At 42.0% G+C, this 24,614-nt stretch overlaps 1 protein-coding gene and 1 long non-coding RNA gene across 3 annotated transcripts in view; one reads left to right on the top strand and one right to left on the bottom strand.

Annotated features, from left to right (window-relative positions):
- Window positions 1–13,302, bottom strand: part of creb5b (cAMP responsive element binding protein 5b) — a 96,644-nt gene extending 83,342 nt beyond the window's left edge. The window contains exons 1-4 of one of the 2 annotated variants that reach the window (XM_055902958.1): window positions 13,192–13,302; window positions 5,834–5,915; window positions 4,210–4,303; window positions 1,005–1,141 (exon numbers count right to left, since the gene is read on the bottom strand). In XM_055902958.1, coding sequence (XP_055758933.1) covers window positions 1,005–1,141; window positions 4,210–4,303; window positions 5,834–5,887 — 285 coding nt within the window. In that variant the 5' untranslated portion in view covers window positions 5,888–5,915; window positions 13,192–13,302. The remainder of the gene's footprint in view (window positions 1–1,004; window positions 1,142–4,209; window positions 4,304–5,833; window positions 5,916–13,191) is intronic. The other variant, XM_055902959.1, reaches the window with a different exon arrangement.
- Window positions 13,303–21,669: 8,367 nt separating this feature from the next.
- Window positions 21,670–23,489, top strand: LOC129838138 (uncharacterized). The gene is made up of 4 exons (XR_008756823.1): window positions 21,670–21,754; window positions 22,114–22,249; window positions 22,348–22,432; window positions 22,693–23,489. It is a non-coding gene; the product is annotated as an uncharacterized LOC129838138 (long non-coding RNA).
- Window positions 23,490–24,614: the final 1,125 nt, after the last annotated feature.

Raw genomic sequence — 24,614 nt, 5'->3', positions numbered from 1 at the left:
TGGCCAACCTTCATTTAAATAATTGTCATTGTGCAGAATAGTGTAACTGTCATCCTGTCTACCTGATAACCAGGTTAGTTGTCTTACTGTCATCTTGTCTACCTGATAACCAGGTTAGTTGTCTTACTGTCATATTGTCTACCTGATAACCAGGTTAGTTATCTAACTGTCATCTTGTCTACCTGATAACCAGGTTAGTTGTCTTACTGTCATCTTGTCTACCTGTTAACCAGGTTAGTTGTCTTACTGTCATCTTGTCTACCTGTTAACCAGGTTAGTTGTCTTACTGTCATCTTGTCTACCTGGTAATCAGGTTAGTTGTCTTACTGTCATCTTGTCTACCTGATAATCAGGTTAGTTGTCTTCCTGTCATCTTGTCTACCTGTTAATCAGGTTAGCTGTCTTACTGTCATCTGGTCTACCTGTTAATCAGGTTAGCTGTCTTACTGTCATCTTGTCTACCCGTTAATCAGGTTAGTTGTCTGTCTGTCATCTTGTCTACCTGTTAATCAGGTTAGTTGTCTAACTTATATTGTCTACCTGTTAACCAGGTTAGTTGTCTTACTGTCATCTGGTCTACCTGTTAATCAGGTTAGTTGTCTGTCTGTCATCTTGTCTACCCGTTAATCAGGTTAGTTGTCTGTCTGTCATCTTGTCTACCCGTTAATCAGGTTAATTGTCTTACTGTCATCCTGTCTACCTGTTAATCAGGTTAGTTGTCTAACTGTTATATTGTCTACCTGTTACCAGGTTAGTTGTCTTACTGTCATCTTGTCTACCTGTTAATCAGGTTAGTTGTCTGTCTGTCATCTTGTCTACCCGTTAATCAGGTTAGTTGTCTAACTGTTATATTGTCTACCTGTTAACCAGGTTAGTTGTCTTACTGTCATCTGGTCTACCTGTTAATCAGGTTAGTTGTCTGTCTGTCATCTTGTCTACCCGTTAACCAGGTTAGCTGTCTTACTGTCATCTTGTCTACCTGTTAATCAGGTGAGTTGTCTTACTGTCATCTTGTCTACCTGTTTGTTGTCCTCTTCCTCCTGGGCCTTCCTGAACTCCTGTTCTATAGAACAGTCCAGCTCGCTGAACAGACCCACCTCCTCACAGTTCTTCAGGAAGCGCGTCGGGGTCGGCGTCTGGTCTGGAACACAGGAAACACCATTGAATTACATAGAAAACTCACACTAGAATGGATATTAGCATCCTAGCAGGTAGCAACTTGGTCTGGAAAACATTCATTCTAGAAACAGATCAAAAACCGTTAAAATATTGTATAAAACAGTACATTTGTAGATAAATCTGCACTGTATGTTTGTTGCCTGAACTGTTAAGTTATGATGATTTGCTGACAAACAGCTGATGAATACAAAGTGGGCAGAGGCAGAGAATACATTGCACCAAGCTAATGGACATTCCAAATGGTTAGAAAAGCCACTCTCCTTTTACATTAGACAGAGATACTACTCTCACTAGCAACATTTCAGTTAACAATGTCCAGACCTCACCTACAGAGAGGGGGGGTCATTTGTTCCCTTCAGTCAGACAGTGTTACTCCACTCAGCATCAGGGGGCAGAGAGACCAGAGAGACTGGATCATGTTTCAGACAGTCCAAGGTGATTTTAGGATCATGTCCTTTTCAAAGGCTAAAAGCATACTCCACCACGGCCTGTTTATCCATTCTGGCTAGACTGGGGATTGACGACCAAAATACAGTTTGACCAAACCAGTCTGGCTTTCCCCATAGGGAGGATGAGAGCTTAACTCTTCAATGAAAAGGTTTTTAAAAACTGGAGCGCAAGCGGTGTCCATTTCCAGAGAAGTATGATGACGTGACAACTCACCGCATATGTCAGGAGAACAGACAAAACGTTGGTAAAATGAGGTAAGCATGGGTGTTACATATCAAAAAGGGGAAGAGGCTGGGGTAGTTGAAATCTCTCTGGGTGACATGTTGAAGTTGTTTTAACCCTAAACAGGAGAGTCAGACAGCCAGGTGACTTATGATCGTCGACCCTCTCACATCCCAGCCGGAGGGCTCCAAGGTTTCAGGAAGAGAAATGGACAGAGCAGTAAGAGAGAGAGGGCGGAATAAGGACACTGACTCGGGCCGGGTCAGAAACCCGACTCTCCTGGTCGCTCAGTGTAAATAATAAAGAAGACAATCTCAGTCACATCAGCCTAACACACACACACACACCACAGGCGGCCCGTAGCATCTTGATTGGGGAGGACGGGCTCTTAGTAATGTCTGGAATGGAATGAATGGAATGGTATTGAGCACATCCAAAGCATGGTTTCTATGTGTTTGATACCATTCCACCAACTCCATTCCAGACATTATTATGAGCTGTCCTCCTAGTGTTTAAAATGATTTTTAACATGATTTTGAATGACTACCTCATCTCTGTACCCCACACATACAGTTATCTGTAAGGTCCCTCAGTTGAGCAGTGCATTTCAAACACACAAAGACCAGGTAGGTTTTCAAATAACTCACAAAGAAGGGCACCTATTAGTAAATTGGTAAAAAAAAAAAAGCAGACATTGAATATCCCTTTCAGCATGATGTAAGTTATTAATTACACTTTGGAACTGTGTATCCATACACCCAGTAACTACAAATATTTCACCATGAGGACAATGTTGACTTTAAAACAGTTACAGAGTTTAACGGCTGTGATAAGGAGAAAACTGAAGATGAATCAACAACATTGTAGTTATTCCACAATAGTAACTTAATTGACAGTGTGAAAAGAAGGAACCATGTACAGAATAAAAATATCCCAAAATATGGATCCTGTTTGCAACAAGGCACTAAAGTAATACCTCAAAAAATGTGGCAAAGCAAATCACTTTTTGTCCTGAATACAAAGCGTTATACAAAGCGTTATGTTTGGGGCAAATCCAATACAACATATCCAATACAAGGGAAATTACAAACTTCAGAAGACTTTTTAAATCTCAAATACACTACAAGTTTTAAATGTCCTGGGTCTCCTGGTCTCCTGCAAAAGGTTGATCAAATTGAGATCCTACAGCTGTACACACACACACACACACACACACACACACACACACACACACACACACACATCTTCTGCTGCCTCAGCTGGGCTCTGTCTAGGCACTAAAGATCTGGAAGTATGACTTAGCCTGGGGGTGACACTTACAGGTGCTGTACACAACCTATAAATCAGGTATTCCTTTGAACTGTGGATCAATATGTCACCCCCAACCACACCCCATCTCCTCCCCTCTGTATGGTGGGGCAGGGAACCCCTCCTCCACCACCCCTCCCCACTGTCACAGCAAGACTAATGACATCTGTGATGATGACAGGAAGCCAGCGGCATCTTTGACAAAACATTTATCTTAACTTGGAAAAAGGAAAAACATGAATTTCTCCGGTGATATATCAGTGTCTCATTGTCCTGCTGAGCACTGCAGAACCACAAGGTATGGGTTAGAGACTAGACTCAATACACAACCAGGCTTTCACCGTAGGGAAATGAGGAGAGTCACAACAGAGTCCAGGTACAGTACAGTAGTGAACCACAAACTCTCCTCAACACAACACACAGCGCAGTTGGCCTGAATTCAGTTGTCAATTCAGTCATTCATTAAGTGAATTTCAATGAATTGACTGAATCCAAAAACCTGAATCAACCCCAACCCTGATGTAGACTACACAGTACTGTTTGTTTGTAACCTGACTGACTATCTGCCTGGCGCAGAGAGGTGCTACTTCCTGAGGGAGAACTACAATACTCATCTATTCCAGAACACCATGATGGGACCAGACTATTTGTCAAGTTTACTCCCGCTCCCCCTCTCCGGCGCTCCACGTGCCACTTGTCTCATCATTACGCACACCTGCCACCATCGTTACTCGCACCTGTGCCTCATGAGACTCACCTGGACTCCATCACCTTCCTGATTACCTCCCCTATATCGGTCCCTCCCCCCTTGGTTCTTCCTCAGGCGTCAGTGATTCTATGTTCTATTTATTATTACCTTTTCACTCCCTGTATTTGCTTCCCGACTCCCAGCGTACATGTTACACTATTAGACTACAGGATGTGTCCCAAATGGCATCCTATTATGGGCCCTGGTCAAATGTAGTGCACTACATAGGGAATGGGACACCAGTTGGGATGCAAGCCTAGAGAGTGAAGTTACAGCATAGGATGTCTGAAGCCGTTTGTCACCTGATAACATGCTGTCGATCTTTATGGAGGGAAACTTCAGAGTCATCTCATGCTTATGCCGGTGAATCATCAGGTGGTCCTCTGTGGGGAATCGCTGTTGAGACAGAATGATTCGATTTATTTTGGGGTAAAGAAAATGGTACTGTTAAAAAAGAAGAGGACAACACATGAAACAACAAATATAGTTATCTTAAAATACAAAATACCGTTGTTCCAATGTGGTCCTCGTTGATAAAGAACACAACCACTCAGTTGTCTACACACACAGTCTCACGCCTGGAGTCCAGTGATATGCAGTGATATTCTGGATGATATTCACTAGTGTTAATTCCAGGTTAAAAAGGCATGCAGAGACAGTTAAAGGGATACTGCACTCCAGGAACACATTCCTGTGAATCTTGTGGTTGTCTATGATCACTGAGTAAGAAAACATGTAGTAGTCTATCATCTTCATGTCCCTGCATGTGGACAAAATAGCTGAGAGGTTAACACTGAACATACAGTATGAAAAGGAATTTATTAAGTCCAGAAGGACTTCTCTATAATCTATACCTTCTAGGTCTGTATTGACGCCTCTAGCACTTTGATACAGTGCCTTAGACTGCTGCGCCACTCGGGAGGCCCAAGCCTTATTACATCAATATAAAATAGGACAATACATATTTGATCTTCATACTTCACCCCTACTGTGCACCCTAACAAAAGGGTGACAGACGTGGCATAGACTTATTAACCATTATTCTGTGGTGTTTTTCACATCTGCAGCAAAAAGCTCCTTTATTTACAGCTGGAGTTTCACTGGAAGTGGGTGCTATTCTGTTTCTCCTGATGTGTGAGGCAGCACTGTGCTCTTCAGGCCACCTCTCCACCCTCTTCTTCATGTCTTCATGAAACAGGCGCTCACACACAAACATGCACGAGCACACACACACACACAAAAAACTCACACACAAAAAACACACACACATAAGCAGTGGTGTAAAATACCTACGTAAAAATACTTTAAAGTACTACTTAAGTCGTTTTGGGGGGTATCTGTACTTTACTCTACTATTTATATTTTTGCAAACTTTTCCTTTTACTACACTACATTCATAAAGAAAATAATGTACTTTTTACTCCAAACATTTAGCCTGACACCCAAAAGTACTCATTACATTTTGACAGGAAAATGATCCAATTCACACACTTATCAAGAGAACATTCCTGGTCATCCTACTGCCTCTGATCTGGTGGACTCACTAAACACAAATGCTTAGTTTGTAAATGATGTGTTGAGTGTTGGAGCGTGCCCCTGTCTATCCATGTGCAATCTGGTTTGATTAATATAAAGAATTTGAAATGGTTTATACTTTTACTTTTCATACTTAAGTATATTTTAGCAACTCCTTTTACTTTTGATACTTACGTAAGTATATTTAAAACCAAATACTTTTAGACTTTTACTCAAGTTGTATTTTACTGGGTGAATTTCACTTTTACGTGAGTCCTTTTCTATTAAGGTACCTTTACTTTTATTCAAGTATGACAATTGAGTACTTTTTCCACCATTGCACATGTGTGCACACACTCACACACGCGCCCTCACAAATACACATACACAGACGTGTGTCGACACACTCACCTGAGAACAGCCAGGGGCACTGCACATAAACAGCCTTTCCTGCTCAGAGTTCATCACTCTCTCTCACCAACTCCTCATAAGACTACAAACAATAAGAGAGAGAGAGAGAGAGAGAGAGAGAGAGAGAGAGAGAGAGAGAGAAAGAAGAACAAGGAGAGTTTAGCTCTCAGCTCACATCAAGACATAGACATCTCTTTCTTTCATTGAGTCGTTCTAGATTACTCTATTTATTGATGTTGTGCCTAAAAATAGCAGGCTTCATAGATATTTTCAGTCGTAAACATACAAAATATAGTATTCCATTCCCTCCTGGCAGTAGCCTACAGTCAGGTGTTCATTACTTCACACAGAGAGTGAGAGGACGCTCTGTGTGAAAAGAGCTGTTGCAGCTTCAAGGCAGGGCCCGGCCTGGTCTCTATGACCGGGGTTCAGTCTCAAATGGCACCCTATTCCCTATAGGGCCCTGGGCTCTAGTCAAAAGTAGTATAATATATAGGGAATAGGGTGCAATTTGGAATGTAGGCTGGGTGGTAGTGGGAGTTCTATTTCTGAGAAAGAAAACAAGTAGGATGCCATTACGATGCAGAAAACTTTACAGATTAGACTAGAGTTTACAACACATATAATAGTAGGAGCAGATTAGACTAGAGTTTACAACACATATAATAGTAGGAGCAGATTAGACTAGAGTTTACAACACATATAATAGTAGGAGCAGATTAGACTAGAGTTTACAACACATATAATAGTAGGAGCAGATTAGACTAGAGTTTACAACACATATAATAGTAGGAGCAGATTAGAGATTACAATACATATTGGGGAGAAAAAAAATCAACATTTTTTCAAACCCTAACCCAGACAACGCTGGGCCAATTGTGCAACACCCTATGGGACTCCCAATCACATCCAGGAATTGAACCAGGGTCTGTAGTGATGCCTCTAGCACAAAGATGCAGTGCCTTAGACCGCTGCGCCACTCGGGAGCCCAAGATAATTTATATACATATAACAGTAGGAGCAGATTAGACTAGATTCTACAACACATATAATAGTAGGAGCAGATTAGACTAGATTCTACCACACATATAATAGTAGGAGCAGATTAGACTAGATTCTACCACACATATAATAGTAGGAGCAGATTAGACTAGATTCTACAACACATATAATAGTAGGAGCAGATTAGACTAGATTCTACCACACATATAATAGTAGGAGCAGATTAGACTAGATTCTACAACACATATAATAGTAGGAGCAGATTAGACTAGATTCTACAAAACATATAATAGTTTCCAGGAATGACTATTTCCAGGAATGACTATTTCCAGGAATGACAATTTCCAGGAATGACTATTTCCAGGAATGACAATTTCCAGGAATCACTATTTCCAGGAATGACTATTTTCCGGAATGACATGACCCCAGGGACTTCATGTTTTATTCAGACTAGAGGTTCTACGTCTCACTTAGTCTTATAACAGTCTTACCTCTACTGTCTTATAACCAACCAACCACCCTCAGAACCTTGCCTGACCATTCAGCCCTCTGGGAGATTAGAGCCTAACAGCTTAATTGCCTGGTATTGAGCCTGTGAGAGGGATAAAATGTTAAGGACTCTTTTTACATTTTTATTTTAGCTAGAAATCATGTTTTGTCATTGATTAGTGAGCAGGCGCCCTTGTTCTTTGGATGAAAATGGGTGGGACATGTTAAAACCAAATGAATCCACGGAGAAGCACTCATACGATAAAGCCTAACACAAATTACTCTTCAAATGTACGCACAGACAATCGTATTAGGCCGGGATTCAATCCGACTGCTCATTCTCGACAACAGTAAATGCTGTATATATCGGCTCAATTGGAAATGGCCTTTAAAAGCCACATTTTCCACCATGTGTGATCTGATTGAATCCCACAAAATATTTTTTTTGTGTCTCTTTATTTGAATCAACTAAACATTTGAGCTAAGGCCACACATGACTTGTTTAGCATGAATACCTTCATACATGATTAACATGTGTGATTTTTTTGACCTGTACAGACTATTTCCTCTAACAAAGTCAAAACATTCAAATGACGTGTAAAGTTAACCAGAGCCTTTTTTCTTACAGGCTACATCTGTGGCAAAGCCTGCTGGGAAAGGTCTGGACAGGGTCCCTCTGTCAGAGGGTAAGGAGGTCTGGGTCTCTATCTCTCCCTCCTCTCTTTCTCCCTCTCGCTCTCCTCTCTCCCTCTCTCTCTTTCTATCCTTCTCTCTCCTCGTCCTTCTCTCTCTGTCTCCCGTGCTTCTCTCTCTTTCTCCCTCATCACGTTTTTCTCCTTCTCTCCTTCCCCCCTCTCTCTCTCTCTCTACCTCTCTCGCTCTCTCTCCCCCCCATTCTTCTCTCTCTCTCCCCGTCACTCTCTCTTTCTCTCTACCTCACTCTCTCTCTCTACCTCTCTCGCTCTCTCTCCCCCCATTCTTCTCTCTCTCTCTCTCTCTACCTCTCTCGCTCTCTCTCCCCCCCATTCTTCTCTCTCTCTCTCCCCCGTCACTCTCTCTTTCTCTCTACCTCACTCTCTCTCTCTCTCTACCTCTCTCGCTCTCCCCCCCCCATTCTTCTCTCTCTCTCTCTCTCTCTCTCTCTCTCTCTCTCTCTCTCTCTCTCTCTCTCTCTCTCTCTCTCTCTCTACCTCTCTCTCTCCCCCCATTATTCTCTCTCTCTCTCTCTCTCTCTCTACCTCTCTCGCTCTCTCTCCCCCATTATTCTCTCTCTCCCTCTCTCTCTCTCTAGCTCTCTCGCTCTCTCTCCCCCTCATTCTTCTCTCTCTCTACCTCTCTCGCTCTCTCTCCCCCCATTCTTCTCTCTCTCTCTACCTCTCTCGCTCTCTCTACCTCTCCCCCCCATTCTTCTCTCTCTCTCTCCCCATCTCTCTCTATACCTCTCTCGCTCTCTCTCCCCCCCATTCTTCTCTCTCTCTCTCGCTCTCTCTCTCTACCTCTCTCGCTCTCTCTCCCCCCCATTCTTCTCTCTCTGTCTCCCTGTCACTCTCTCTTTCTCTCTACCTCACTCTCTCTCTCATCCTTCACCTGTTCTGTTTCTATTCATAACAAAGCCTCAAAGATAAACATGCTCCATCATCTCTGAACATGCATGGGCAACATGACTGATATTTTCACCACTCGCTGAAAATAATCACTTTACTACCTAAAAAAAACACTTTTCAGAGCAACAGCAACAACCTTATCGATCAATTATTATCTAATTGTACACTTAGTGAGCCTTGGCCACTCTAAGACAAAGAAGCAGGCTCTCCACATACTGTAGGTATAATACTGGTAGTAGACTCTCCACATACTGTAGGTATAATACTGGTAGTAGACTCTCCACATACTGTAGGTATAATACTGGTAGTAGACTCTCCACATACTGTAGGTATAATACTGGTAGTAGACTCTCCACATACTGTAGGTATAATACTGGTAGTAGACTCTCCACATACTGTAGGTATAATACTGGTAGTAGACTCTCCACATACTGTAGGTATAATACTGGTAGTAGACTCTCCACATACTGTAGGTATAATACTGGTAGTAGACTCTCCACATACTGTAGGTATAATACTGGTAGTAGACTCTCCACATACTGTAGGTATAATACTGGTAGTAGACTCTCCACATACTGTAGGTATAATACTGGTAGTAGACTCTCCACATACTGTAGGTATAATACTGGTAGTAGACTCTCCACATACTGTAGGTATAATACTGGTAGTAGACTCTCCACATACTGTAGGTATAATACTGGTAGTAGACTCTCCACATACTGTAGGTATAATACTGGTAGTAGACTCTCCACATACTGTAGGTATAATACTGGTAGTAGACTCTCCACATACTGTAGGTATAATACTGGTAGCCCAGATATAATATAATAAAGATTGGTCTGAACAGCAGGATCCATTCTCTAACCTGGATACTTTCAATTCATCAAGCTTTGTTCACTAAGTAGAACTCTTCTCACGGTATTATCAACAACTTAAACTAGTCCATCAAGTGTTTGACAATGTGATTTGGCTCTCGTTCCAAAACGTTCTCTCAAAATGTCAATCAGAAAACCCCAAGACTAACATTCAAAGAGAAACATTTTCTATTCCATTTCCACACATTAGGCCTATACTTTATTCCCGAGTCATTACCAGAATAGGAAATATGATTGGTTTGGGGCTTTTCCTTCAGAAATACATCAACTCAACACGTTGAAAAGGAAATGAAAACCATAATAGGCATAAAGCACTGAAACAAGGGCTCCATGTAAGCCCCAGTGAGTTGTCCCAATTGCTGCTCTCGCCTCTAAATCGCCAGAGCACAACGCCTTTTCCCTTCAATGGGGCACTTGGCTTTTATTTGATATAGATGTTTTAGTTTAGCAGAGGAAATTTGGTTACACTTTACATTAACTGGGTCCCGATGTGAGAGAGGGGAAGGATTAGTGAGCGGAGTACGATTTCAACAGGGACCAGGGAACGAACTCTTCAGGTAGGGCACATATTACAATTCAAACAGTATGGTGTGTGTGTGTGTGTGTTCGGCTTGTGTGTGTGTTCGGTGTGTGTGTGTATGTTCGGTGTGTGTGTGTGTGTGTGTTCAGTGTGTGTGTTCGACATGTGTGAGGGGGGGCCTTCGACAGTGCAGGTTCATGGTGGGATCACAGCGATCCCTGAGGCGAGGAACACGGCTTGCTCAAACAATGCTGTATGTGCTGTGAACCCCTCATATAGGCCCTATAGTATGCTGTACACACAGCACAGAGGGGCCCCTGAGAGGCAACCCTCAATCACTGTCAATCACCACCTCGGTGTCTAAACTGTGTGTGCATGTGTGTGTATATATGTGTGTGTGTGTGTGTGTGTGTGTGTGTGTGTGTGTGTGTGTGTGTGTGTGTGTGTGTGTGTGTGTGTGTGTGTGTGTGTGTGTGTGTGTGTGTGTGTGTGTGTGTGTGTGTGTGTGTGTGTGTGTAAACTTCCAACAAGCCTAGTGACACCTCCACCCCAGGGCTTCACCAGTCAACACACTCACATCCACATAGAGGACAACAAGGTGTTAACTAACGCTGAGCTGTGGAGGGGCCCGGCATAATACACACTCAACCACAGGGCCTTTCTACACTACCACAATACCTGGAGTCAGATCGGCCTTTATTTATAGAGGGGACTATGATTGTGTGGACGGTGTCGCTCACGGCAAATTGTACGAATCACCCTCTATATAATCATGTTATTAGAGTTTGTTTTATAAAAGTAGGCTATTCAACAACAAGAAAAAATACAAACATTTTTGTAATTTAGCAGATGCTCTTTTCCAGCACGACTTGATACATTTATACATTTTTTCCCCCTACCTGTCCCCTGTGGGAATTGAACCCACAACCATGGTGTTGCAAGCACTACGCTCTACCAACAGAGCCACACAGGACCCTAACTAACCCAAAGTATAATATGTAAAACCATGAGGATTATAATAACATCACATCTTAATCGATACCTGGTTAAATAGACTCAAAACTGGAAAGTGGTTGAATTTACAGCTGGTCAAAAGCACACATATAGTGGTGTATACCTGTTGTATTCACTTAACTACTTTGATTAAGTTAACTTAATTAGTTAACTTAGATTATTAAGTAAAAGTTTCACTCTGTGTTACTGTGTTCATTATTTTATACCAATGTGTTGATCATGGTAGCTGATCTATGGGGACAGATTTGATGAATATCTTCATATATAATAATTCAATTAGAAATAAACACATTTTTAAGAAGCATACTTCAGTCTACTCTCCGTCTAGTGTTAGCTGTATTTTATTAAATAGCCACTATCGGGCTTCAAACACAAGGACACTTGCTACGAAATAATTATTCTGTCAAAAACAAAGAACTTTTTTTGCAGTCGTACCTCCATCAGTCAGAACAGTTATATTCAGTAGGCCTAAATCCCAGTACACTCTCTTTCCCTCGCTTTTACTAGTCTTCTAACGATTCTTTTTTATTTTAAGTTAAGTGCCTCAAATAATTTGGGTCATGTTCTATTTAATTTAGGCTATTTAATACGAGTTTTTATTTCATTTATGAAGATGGATTCATCATGTATTATAATGTTGCACATGAATCATATTTAGTTAAACCACAAACTCTATAATAATAGTTATTAACATTGTCATCATCGTCATCGATAGTGAATAGTAATTGCAGAAGAGAGGCACCCAGGTAATCTTAGAGAGAGATTGTTTGATCGTTATAGGCTACAATAATAATAAAAAATGGAAACTGACAAACAGAGAATGGTCCGCCATCATTTAAACTCAATGACAATCTAATCATAAGATTAAAACATATTTTTATACCGCAGGCACTTAACGTAAAGTGTGCCCAGTCAGCAAAACTCCTCTGAAACCTTCAATTGCTCGGCGGCGGTTAATCAAATAGCGACTGCTGGCCTGCAGAATGACGTAATGTTTCGGTTAGATTACTCTTCAAAATGAACAGTATTATAGGCTACCACAGTATCATAAACATGTATTGGTATTATGGATGGAATGACAGCTCCTCTTTAGCTACTTTTACCTTTGTCGAGGACCTGACGTTTGTAAACCGCGTCCGCGTCCCGTCCCGCAGCCCAGTTTGACACACAGGACAACGTCTAGAAGTGGGCTGCATCCATCCATCGATGGGACAGGGGGACAATGTTGCAAAATACTGCAAACTTCAGAATCATTACAAATATTACTTTGTAAAGCTCTAGATTTTTTTTTTATAAGTCGACACGTATAGCCCACGCTCTGTCACTATTTGCTGTTGATAACCATTGCCAATTAATTCCTCCTAATATTATCTTTAGTAATTGCGCGCCATAAGCTACCCTGCACTGACACATCGCTGGATACTACACATAGCTAACCTACTCACACATCCAGTTTGTGGGGTAAATTACTATGGTAGCTACGGCTCTGACAGCTCGCGAGCAGAGAGCAGCACTTGACATCTCTGTGCTCAACTTCAACAACATTCAACAGTCAGTCCACGCGCGTCCTGAGACTTCTAAATATTGCACCGAGATGGCAAGCCTGCCCTATACGAATAAATAACGGACTTAAATACATTTCTGCACATAATACAATATGCACGAGACAACAGAAAATAAGATTCAAAGAAATCTGTAGAGCGCTGCAGCATTCTGTTGATGCGACTCTCTGAGCAACTTGTCACATCAACCGAAGTGAACAGAAATAACAATGCAGCTGTATAAAACGAAATGAACAATCCATAATAGCATGTTTATAATTTACTGTAGTGGAAAGCAATTATTTTAACTTACCAAACAAGTGTAGAAAATACGCAGCAGACTCTCAGAAGGAACCACGTTGGACTGAGAAAAGATTACAATACGTTCTATTAAGAGAAGCATTACATCACCCCTCGGTGACGTCACGTGGGATTCCTGAACTTCTAAATCATCGTGGTCCGCTTGGAGGCGGGCTGTTGGGGCGAGCAAGGCAGAGTTTGCAAATGCAAGTACGGGACACTGCTGGACATAAGGTATGTATGGCACAAAACTGAGAGGGTACACCACTATCAACTTGCACCAATACTTATTTAAAGGCTACGTTATACAAATGGGTATTCACGTCTTGTTAACAAAAAAAACCTGATCAGCCAGAATAGTGGCTGCTTTTAACATGGTAAATAAAGTTTACATTTGAAATGGTGTTTAATGATTTAATATACAGTAGTATAGTAGACCGATAGCAATTTGATTCATCTCCAATTACCCAAGTTCACAAACACAAGAAAGTTAGCCTTGAATAGCAGACTTGGACCTTGTCTTGAAGAGAGAGAGAGAAAGAGAAAGAAAGATAGAAGAGAGAGGAAGAAAGATAGACAGAGGGAGAGAGTTTATTTCACCTTTGTTTATTATCTATTTCACTTGCTTTGGCAATGTTAACATTTGTTTCCCATGCCAATAAAGCACTTGAATTGAATTGAACTGAGAGAATGTTCTCCTCTCTCCATCCTCTCCCTCTTAATAATGAATAATCATGCTGCTGCCTTGAGTAAATAAATAATTGGAGGCATTATATCGACCTCTAAGTGTTGGATTTAAGAGATGCTGTTACACAGACAAAGAACAAGTGAGATATTTTTCCAGAAGTAATGCTAGGTAGGCTAGAGGTAATGTGATGCAGGGAAATCAAGGACAGACAAAACATCATCCTGGTTATACCATCAAACTAAACAAACTAAACAACCATCTGTCTAAGGAACATCATCCTGGTTCTACCATCAAACTAAACAGCCATCTGTCTGAGGAACATCATCCTGGTTCTACCATCAAACTAAACAGCCATCTGTCTGAGGAACATCATCCTGGTTCTACCATAAAACTAAACAACCATCTGTCTGTAGAACATCCTCCTGGTTCTACCATCAAACTAAACAACCATCTGTCTGTAGAACATCATCCTGGTTCTACCATCAAACTAAACAGCCATCTGTCTGTAGAACATCCTCCTGGTTCTACCATCAAACTAAACAACCATCTGTCTGTAGAACATCATCCTGGTTCTACCATCAAACTAAACAGCCATCTGTCTGAGGAACATCATCCTGGTTCTACCATCAAACTAAACAGCCACCTGTCTGTAGAACATCATCCTGGTTCTACCATCAAACTAAACAACCATCTGTCTGAGGAACATCATCCTGGTTCTACCATCAAACTAAACAACCATCTGTCTGAGGAACATCATCCTGGTTCTACCATCAAACTAAACAACCATCTGTCTTAGGAACATCATCCTGGTTCTACCATCAAACTAAACAACCATCTGTCTGTAGAACATCCTCCTGGTTCTACCATCAAACTAAACAACCATCTGTCTGAGGAACATCATCCTGGTTCTACCATCAAACTAAACAGCCACCTGTCTGAGGAACATCATCCTGGTTCTACCATCAAACTAAACAACCATCTGTCTGTAGAACATCATCCTGGTTCTACCATCAAACTAAACAACCACCTGTCTGAGGAACATCATCCTGGTTCTACCATCAAACTAAACAACTATCTGTCTGTAGAACATCATCCTGGTTCTACCATCAAACTAAACAGCCACCTGTCTGAGGAACATCATCCTGGTTCTACCATCAAACTAAACAACCATCTGTCTGTAGAACATCATCCTGGTTCTACCATCAAACTAAACAACCATCTGTCTGTAGAACATCATCCTGGTTCTACCATCAAACTAAACAGCCACCTGTCTGTAGAACATCATCCTGGTTCTACCATCAAACTAAACAACCCTCTGTCTGAGGAACATCATCCTGGTTCTACCATCAAACTAAACAACCATCTGTCTGTAGAACATCCTCCTGGTTCTACCATCAAACTAAACAACCATCTGTCTGAGGAACATCATCCTGGTTCTACCATCAAACTAAACAGCCACCTGTCTGAGGAACATCATCCTGGTTCTACCATCAAACTAAACAACCATCTGTCTGTAGAACATCATCCTGGTTCTACCATCAAACTAAACAACCACCTGTCTGAGGAACATCATCCTGGTTCTACCATCAAACTAAACAACTATCTGTCTGTAGAACATCATCCTGGTTCTACCATCAAACTAAACAGCCACCTGTCTGAGGAACATCATCCTGGTTCTACCATCAAACTAAACAACCATCTGTCTGTAGAACATCATCCTGGTTCTACCATCAAACTAAACAACCATCTGTCTGTAGAACATCATCCTGGTTCTACCATCAAACTAAACAACCATCTGTCTGTAGAACATCATCCTGGTTCTACCATCAAACTAAACAGCCACCTGTCTGAGGAACATCATCCTGGTTCTACCATCAAACTAAACAGCCACCTGTCTGTAGAACATCATCCTGGTTCTACCATCAAACTAAACAACCATCTGTCTGTAGAACATCCTCCTGGTTCTACCATCAAACTAAACAACCATCTGTCTGTAGAACATCATCCTGGTTCTACCATCAAACTAAACAACCATCTGTCTGAGGAACATCATCCTGGTTCTACCATCAAACTAAACAACCATCTGTCTGTAGAACATCATCCTGGTTCTACCATCAAACTAAACAACCATCTGTCTGAGGAACATCATCCTGGTTCTACCATCAAACTAAACAACCATCTGTCTGCAGAACATCATCCTGGATCTACCATCAAACTAAACAGCCATCTGTCTGTAGAACTCAAACAAACTCTTTCTATCTATGGCACTTCTCCATGTTTATGTCAGGGGGTGGTTTATGCACACATTAAAGGGATGACAGACAAGAGAGGTGCTTAGTGATGGATATGGACAAATGAATTGTCTGTCACTTGTACAATGATCATCCCTTCTCCCTAATTCTGTCACTGTCTTAGATACGGTCATGTTTCCAGACAGAGCAGTGTTATGTTTCCTCTACTCTGGTATTATTTATTTCAGCTGATAATGTAGGAGCCAGGAGGATAGCTAAATCACTTCATGATCTTGAGTCTTATTCATGCAACTGTTTGCAGCCATCCTACATATCATCCCTTCATCCTCTGAATTCCACTTAGCATTTTTCTTTAGAATGTGACATAGGCCTAAAGAGACATGAAATGTGATGACATGCAATATTGTCTTTAAAAAATAGTCTACAGACAGCCCTCCCTAACAGTGTATCAAGAGTTATTATAATCATAATGTAATTTAATAGAACGGCCATTAAAAAATGTAACCACCACTACTATCACCACCAGGATCATTGAAATTTAAGCCTCAGTTAAAATGTACCAAAAAAATAAAACAGACATCTGGATGGTGAAAAATCACGCAGGTTGGAGGTTATTGTGACCTGCTGGTGGCGGCTTGTAGGCTGGGCTGGGGTGCTGGGCTGGGAGGATGGGGGGCTGGGATGCTGGGCTGGACTGCTAGGCTGGGGGTTTGGGCTGGGGTCTGGGAGGCTGGGCTGGGGAGCTGGGAGACTGGGCTGGGGAGCTGGGAGACTGGGCTGGGGAGCTGGGAGGCTGGGCTGGGGAGCTGGGAGACTGGGCTGGGGAGCTGGGAGGCTGGGCTGGGGAGCTGGGAGACTGGGCTGGGGAGCTGGGAGGCTGGGCTGGGGAGCTGGGAGACTGGGCTGGGCAGCTGGGAGACTGGGCTGGGGAGCTGGGAGGCTGGGCTGGGGAGCTGGGAGACTGGGCTGGGGAGCTGGGAGACTGGGCTGGGGAGCTGGGAGGCTGGGCTGGGGAGCTGGGAGGCTGAGCTGGGGAGCTGGGGGACTGGGCTGGGGAGCTGGGAGGCTGGGCTGGGGAGCTGGGAGACTGGGCAGGGTTGTTGGCTGGGCTGGGGAGCTGGGGGACTCGGCTGGGTTGTTGACTGGGCTGGCTGGGTGTGATGTCTTTCCTCCTCTCCTCTCCTCCCCTCCTCTGTCCCAGCCTGGGGATTAATGACTGTCTCCTCTCCTCAAAGAGAGAGAGATGTTTACCGCTGCACCGTGTCGTCCAGGATGGCTCAGCCAGACACAGGCAGCAGCATTAAGAGGTCTCTGTCACAGAAACAATAACGGCGACTGAAACGCCTCCATAACTCAGGAACCTCTCCCGCCTGGCTCTTTTAAGAAGAGCTTTAATCAACGTTTATGACACCCCTTTGTCCTTTATTGCCTATATATTTCCAGAACAATCCAAACATCATATCCCCGGAGAACGGGACTATTAACGGTAAAAGAGGCATACAGTGAGGGGTCGTTGACCTCCACTAAAGGAGATTCGATCTATATTGTACAGGACGTGGCTTTATCCTTCGTCCTCCTCCTCCTCCTCCTGAATACGTGCTTTGCTTTCCACAGTGCTTTTGAATGGGATCACCTTGGAAAGGTTTCTTAGTGCACGCCCCTATGAAGACAGTGGTGTACTGTACTGTTTAATACCTGGGCAGGGCTGTGGATGGCTTCTCTGTTTGATCTTGTTTATGGAATGTTACAGTGTCAGGGTGTTTACCTCTTACCATACCTTGGGAAATGATGGCTGGTTTGTGCCTGCAGGGCTGGAAACATTGGCTTTATGTAATACTGTAATGCACTACATAGCCTTTCCTCTGTACAGTCCCTCAATATGGCAAAGTCTACGTCCCAATGGCACCATATTCCCTTTAATGTGCACTACTTTTGACCAGAGCCCAGGTCAAATGTAGTACACGACATAGAGAAAGGGGGCCATTTGGGACGGAGACAATGCCTGTCTTAGGCAGAGCCAGGCATTTACCTGTTACTGTAATACTACATAGGCCTATGTATTATATTTAATGCATCATCTGTAGCTACATTGATGTTGACTAATGTCTTGGTGCGCTGCAAAGGTTCAAAGCGAGGGAATTAATTCGTTTTTATGTCCCGACAATGGACGGTTATGATATGAGAATGTCATGTTTATAATATACAGTATTAGGAAGACATTGAAGATTTAGGATATAACAGCAATGTTTTGTTTGTTGATGAAAAGTTGAGGCTTGTACAGAATCATACAACCTTAATGTGTAGAGTAATGATATCCAGGTACGCACATAATGATGTCATTAGCAAGTAACCGACTGTTTGTTTTCGCTTGCTCTTTCAAGAGATTCAATTTCATGTGAGGACATATTGCAATTGCTCGCTGCATTGAAAATGCAATATTTGAACTTGGTGTGTAAACTCTGAGCTGCCCTTCCAACACTGATAACTACGCCAGATTACACTTGATAAATAAACACAACGTATGGATTTGGAATTTAAACAAATACTGGGTTCCCAGGAGGCCTTCTGCTCTGCTAAATCTGTGTGTCTGATACTTTCCTCCTAATGCTTATTTTGAGGGGCTTTATGACATCAGAAGCTTCTCTGTCTAGCCAAGATAAATGGTTTTGCATGAACAGGCCAGGTCAGCCTTGTAAAATAAGTCTTCTCACCTCAATGGGACTTCCTGAATAAATAAAGATTGAAAACAAAATAAACATGATTTCAACAGTCATAGAGCAGTTAAGGACCAGAACCACAGGATTGGATTCAGTAGATACATCCATAAGGATATCTGTGGAAGTTCTGATTCCCAATCAAATACTTACAGTAGTCTGTCTACCCCACAATACGACATAGTATAGAACTAGTGTGTAGGTTGGTTTGCCAGAGGTTCAACGTCTTCACTAAATCTCTGATGCAGAAAATCACACATAACAGCTATGACCTCATCCGCTTTTATGAGCTGTAATGAATTGCGCAGTAGTGAATGATGTCTGATTAGTAGCAGCTTTACCCATCAAGAATGACCATGGATAAATAGCCGTGGAGACTGGAGAGGCAACAGTGGCAGCATTTCATATGAAAGCCCTTGACTCTCTCTCTCTCAAACAGTACAGGGAGATGACTGTGATGTCATTATGCCATGATGCTTTCACTGTAAAGATCCCACACTACTCAGCCCAGCAGCCCTGAATTGTGTCCCAAATGACACCCTATTCCCTATATAGTGCGCTACTTTTGACCAGGCCCCTTCCCTATATAGTGCACTACTTTTGACCAGAACCCCATATAGGGAATAGGGTGTCATTTGGGATGCACTCTGGAAAAAAACGGGTTTACCAGCAGCAAGCGTGATGCTCCCGGTTCTGATGCTGCCTGGGCTGGGCCGGTGAGGAGGACCCAGTCCATTACACCACCACCGGGCACACAACCAGGGTCAAGTCATGTGCCAAAGAACGTGAAAGGAAAAAGTAAGGAGAGAAGGAGAAGTACTGTAGCTTAGGTGGGAATGGAGGGAAGAGTTTTACTTACTTAATTAACCCTCTTCTTTCCTATGTGGAACATAAGGCTTCCATGAGAGAGCACTACTGTTGCCGATCTCCTGCCTTTTTGGTGATAGTTTTCTATGACAGACCACAGTCCTTCCTCACCTCCTACGTACGGTTCTGGATGGAAGGGTGGAGGAGGGGAAGGTACAGCATGGTTTGTTTATTTTTCATGTTTGAACTGACGTGAGAGAGCCCATCAGATGTGACAGGGCCTCAGGCCTGCAATTTGAGGTAGACTACAGATGTCACTTTTTCCCTGTGGATTGCTGGTGTGCACTCATGGTCAAAGTTCTGCACTGTGTCTGTATAACTTTTTGTTGACAAAAATGTATTTCCTTTCTGAAAACAATAAATATGAAAACAATAACTGCTGATCACGCCTTATGTAGAGGATGTCAGTTTCATAATAATCCTACTTGTATTTAGTCAGTCCTGTAGGAAGCTTTCGCTAGGTAGGGGCCCAATGTATCTTTTTTTAGTTTTCTGTCACACACTCCCACCCTGTGGTCATTACCAAGAACTGTACAAGAAAGACGTGAATGAAACATTTGAATCTCTCTTAGATGTCTGTCAAACACACACATATACACACAGTGAAAAACAAAACTATAGCATGAAAGAAAGAGAAAGTTAGCCACTACATGTATACATAAACAACAATATTTTAGAAATATGAATAGATAACTAAAAGACTAACCTCTATAGAGGCCAGGTTCAATACTTCAACATGGGGGTCCAAACACAAACTGCAAACAAAAATACATTACTGCAGTGGCATACATTTCTAAGCAATAAATAGTATTTTTGTTTGAATAAACAAACAGTGGTAATCAAAGCAAACAGATACATTAGTGTAAAATTTACCACGCTTCAAACATTTCTTCAAAAAAGCATTGGTACTCATCAAAACGGTTCTCATAGCAACGATAACACACAGCAACTACACATTTGTCTACTGGACAACCTACAGATCCTAGTAAATTGTTCTAATTCCAAATTCTATGGAACAGACAATCTTTGGTCATCATCATCATTTTCACATGCTCAAGGGACTTGGAGGGAGGCACTTTGATGTCAGCAAATAAGCACATAAAGACACTTTTAATCATGTGTTTCATACATTGATGATGACCATAATGTGGTTTTGACACAAAAAAGAAAACAGAAATAGGATATTGTGTTCATTAGCCAGGAGAGATATTATGATGTAATTAAAGACACACTGAGTATACCAAACATCTCAGAACATCCTTAATTCGTTGGGGCATGGACTCTACAAGGTGTCCAAAGCGTTCCACAGGGATGTTGGCCCATGTTGACTCCAATGTTTCAAACAGCTTTGTCAAGTTGGCTGGATGTTCTTTGGGTGGTGGAATATTCTTGATTCACACAGGAAACTGTTGAGCGTGAAAAACCCAGCAGCGTTACAGTTCTTGCCACAAACCTGTGCGCCTGACACCTACCACTATACCCCGTTCAAAGGAAGGCACTTACATTTTTTGTCTTGCCCATTCAACCTCTGAATTGTCTCAATGCATAAAAATCCTTATTTAACCTGTCTCCTCTCCTTCATCTACACTGATTGAAGTGCATTTAACAAATAACATCACACCTGGTCCGTCTGTGATGGAAAGAGCAGATGTTCTTAATGTTTGTATATTCAAGAGGAAGAAACTGCAATGACAAACAAATAAAACAACTGAAAATATGCTGTCATTTATTTTGGATCAGGTTTGTAGTTATTTACTGTGGCCAAAGTATAAAATAATTGCTTGAATTAATTGGCTAACTTAGTCTACAATGTTTCCATAAACCGTTTGATAGCTACATTTCTCACACGCTCACAAAAATATAGATATTTTAGATATTTAAAAATGTCGTTTAGGATGGAATAAAGTTTAGAAGTCGTTTGTGTTTTAGGTTTGGAAAGTGACGAAATCGTCACCTTCCACGCGCTCGTTTAAAAAGAGATCTGCCCGTGCCTGCGGTTAAGCTCAGCCGTTGAATTTGAACTCAAAAACCGTTGGCTGTCTTCTTCACCCCCAGGTACAGTGCTATTAGCTAACGTACGCAAATAATTCACAATTAGCTAGATATTAATTAGCTTAATATATTAGGGAAATATATTTCGTTTTCTTGTAAATGTGGCCAGTCTCCGACCGCAACATTTATTTTTCGAGTAACGTTAGCTAACGTCAGCCAGCATAGCTGACATTAGCGACAGTAGCTAGCTAAAATTAGCTAGATGTTTGCTGTTTTGACGACATTTCAGTTTGCTAACTAAGGTTTTATGAAGAAAAAATTGCCAAAGGCCCTTGCTTGCTACTTTACTAAATGTCAATAGCGTGTTGTTGTCAATTAGCTACTATAGCTAGCAAACATTAACGTTACCATTTCGTTTTCAGGATGGAGAGAGAGAGAGGATTCAACTTCAAGCTGTTGGTGCCTCCTAGAGTCAACCCAATCCCAGGACAGGTTTCTACCGTCAAACCACAGGAAATAGTGGAGGATGGGGGATGTTTCATGCAAACTTTGCAGCAGGTAACGTTACCTTAGCTTTTTGTTTTGTTTGAAATACAATTGTTTGGTATTTTGTCAATATGAATGACTTTACACTGATGTGCTACTTCATTTCTTAGGGTTATAATAAATGTTTGGACAAAGAGTCAAACATGCCTTTTCCCTCTATGAATATGGTTGTGCCAACAAAACCCACCAGATCAGGTATTTTATTATCATATGCATTATACTTGTAAAAATTCATATGGAACTTTAATTTCAGAAATCTCACCTTTTTAAAAAAAAATTAGGGCTGGTTTGTCAAACCTAGATACTCCAAGGAAGGTGCTTTTTAGTTAAGGAAATAGGGATAGGCTAAACCGGTCCCTACAGTTTTGTGCAAAACATATATATTCTAAATCATGAGTTGCTCATGCATCTCGAGTTAGAATTATTTTCTCATAGATTTTCTCTCCCCTCAAAAGATGTATTCAAGATGAAAGTTGTGCCACCAATGGAAAATGAAGAAGTAAGTAAACTTAGTTTGGTGTGAACACAGATAAAAACATAATAGTATGTGATGTGACTTGGAGCTGGTGGGACGTGGCATGGGATGTGGGGGAATAAAACTTCTATAGAGAGCAGAGGGGGATGTTTGCTTTGCCAAGCCCCTTGATTCCTGAAGTTTCCCTATACGTTCACCTGTTTATATTACACCAATGAGTATCAAATAGAGTGGGTCTTTAGAAAACCACTTGGGATGTTCCAAACATTTATTTCTGAAAAGCCGCAATGGTCACGTCAACTTTAGCACGCCACAATATACAGTGCATTCTGAAAGTATTCAGACCCCTTCCCTTTTTCCACATTTTGTTACGTTACAGCCTTTTCTAAAATGTATTAAATAACTTTTTCCTCATCAATCTCCACACAATACCACATAATTGTCACGTTCTGACCTTTATTTCCTTTGTTTTGTCTTTATTTAGTATGGTCAGGGTGTGAGTTGGGGTGGGCAGTCTATGTTTGTATTCCTATGTTTTCCTATTTCTGTGTTTGGCCTGATATGGTTCTCAATCAGAGGCAGGTGTTTTGTGTTGTCTCTGATTGGGAACCATATTTAGGTAGCCTGTTTTGTGTTGGGGTTTTGGTGGGTGGATGTCTTCAGTCTTCGTGTATGCACCAGACAGAACTGTTTCGGTTTTTCACATTTGTTGTTATTTGACGTATGTGGTGTTTGTGTTCTTTTGGGTTTTCACTGTCCGGGTTTTTGGTAACTATGGTTTTGGGTTTGTTGCGCCTGTGTTTTGGGCTTCACCCATGTTTGTAACTGGTTACTTTACGAAGGACATTAAAGCGTTTTTCCTGTCAAGCTTCTGCTCTCTGCGTCTGACTCCACACCCATCACTCTCCAGACATTACAATAATGACAAAGCCAAAACAGGTTTTTAATTTTTTTTGCAAATTTATTAAGAATTAAAAACTTAAATACCTTATTTACATAAGTATTCAGACGCTTTGCTATGAGACTCAAAATTGAGATCAGGTGCATCCTGTTTCCATTGATCATCCTTGAGATGTTTCTTCAACTTGATTGGACTCCACATGTGGTAAATTCAATTGATTGGACATGATTTGGAAAGGCACACACCTGTCTATATAAGGTCCCACAGTTGACAGTGCACGTCAGAACCAAAACCTTACCATGAGGTCAAAGGAATTATCCATAGAGCTCCGAGACAGGATTTTGTCGAGGCACAGATCTGGGGAAGGGACCAAAACATTTCTGCAGCATTGAAGGTCCCCAAGAACACAGTGGCCTCCATCATTCTTAAATGGAAGAAGTTTGGAACAAACAAGACTCTTCCCAGAGCTGTGCGCCCGACCAAACTGAGCAATCGGGGGAGAAGGGCCTTGGTCAGGGAGGTGACCAAGAACCCGATGGTCACTCTGACAGAGCTCTAGAGTTCCTCTGTGTCGATAGGAGAACCTTCCAGAAGGACAACCATCTCTGCAGCACTCCACCGATCAGGCCTTTATGGTAGAGTGGCCAGACGGAAGCCACTCTTCAGTAAAAGGCACATGACAGCCCACTTGGAGTTTTCCAAAAGGCGCCTGAAGAACTTTCAGACCTTGAGAAACAAGATTATCTGGTCTGATGAAGCCAAGATTGAACTCTTTGGCCTGAATGCCAAGCGTCACGTCTGGAGGGCACCTGGCACCATCCCTACGATGAAACATGGTGGTGGCAGCATCATGCTGTGGGGATGTTTTTCAGGGGCAGGGACTGGGAGACTAGTCAGGATCAAGGGAACGATGAACGGAGCAATGTACAGAGAGATCCATGATGAAAACCTGCTCCAGAGCGCTCAGGACCTCAGACTGGGGCGAAGGTTCACCTTCCAAC

Source organism: Salvelinus fontinalis, chromosome 38, assembly GCF_029448725.1.
Source record: "Salvelinus fontinalis isolate EN_2023a chromosome 38, ASM2944872v1, whole genome shotgun sequence".
Classification (NCBI taxonomy): domain Eukaryota; kingdom Metazoa; phylum Chordata; class Actinopteri; order Salmoniformes; family Salmonidae; genus Salvelinus; species Salvelinus fontinalis.
This window is presented reverse-complemented; position numbering and strand designations above follow the sequence as displayed.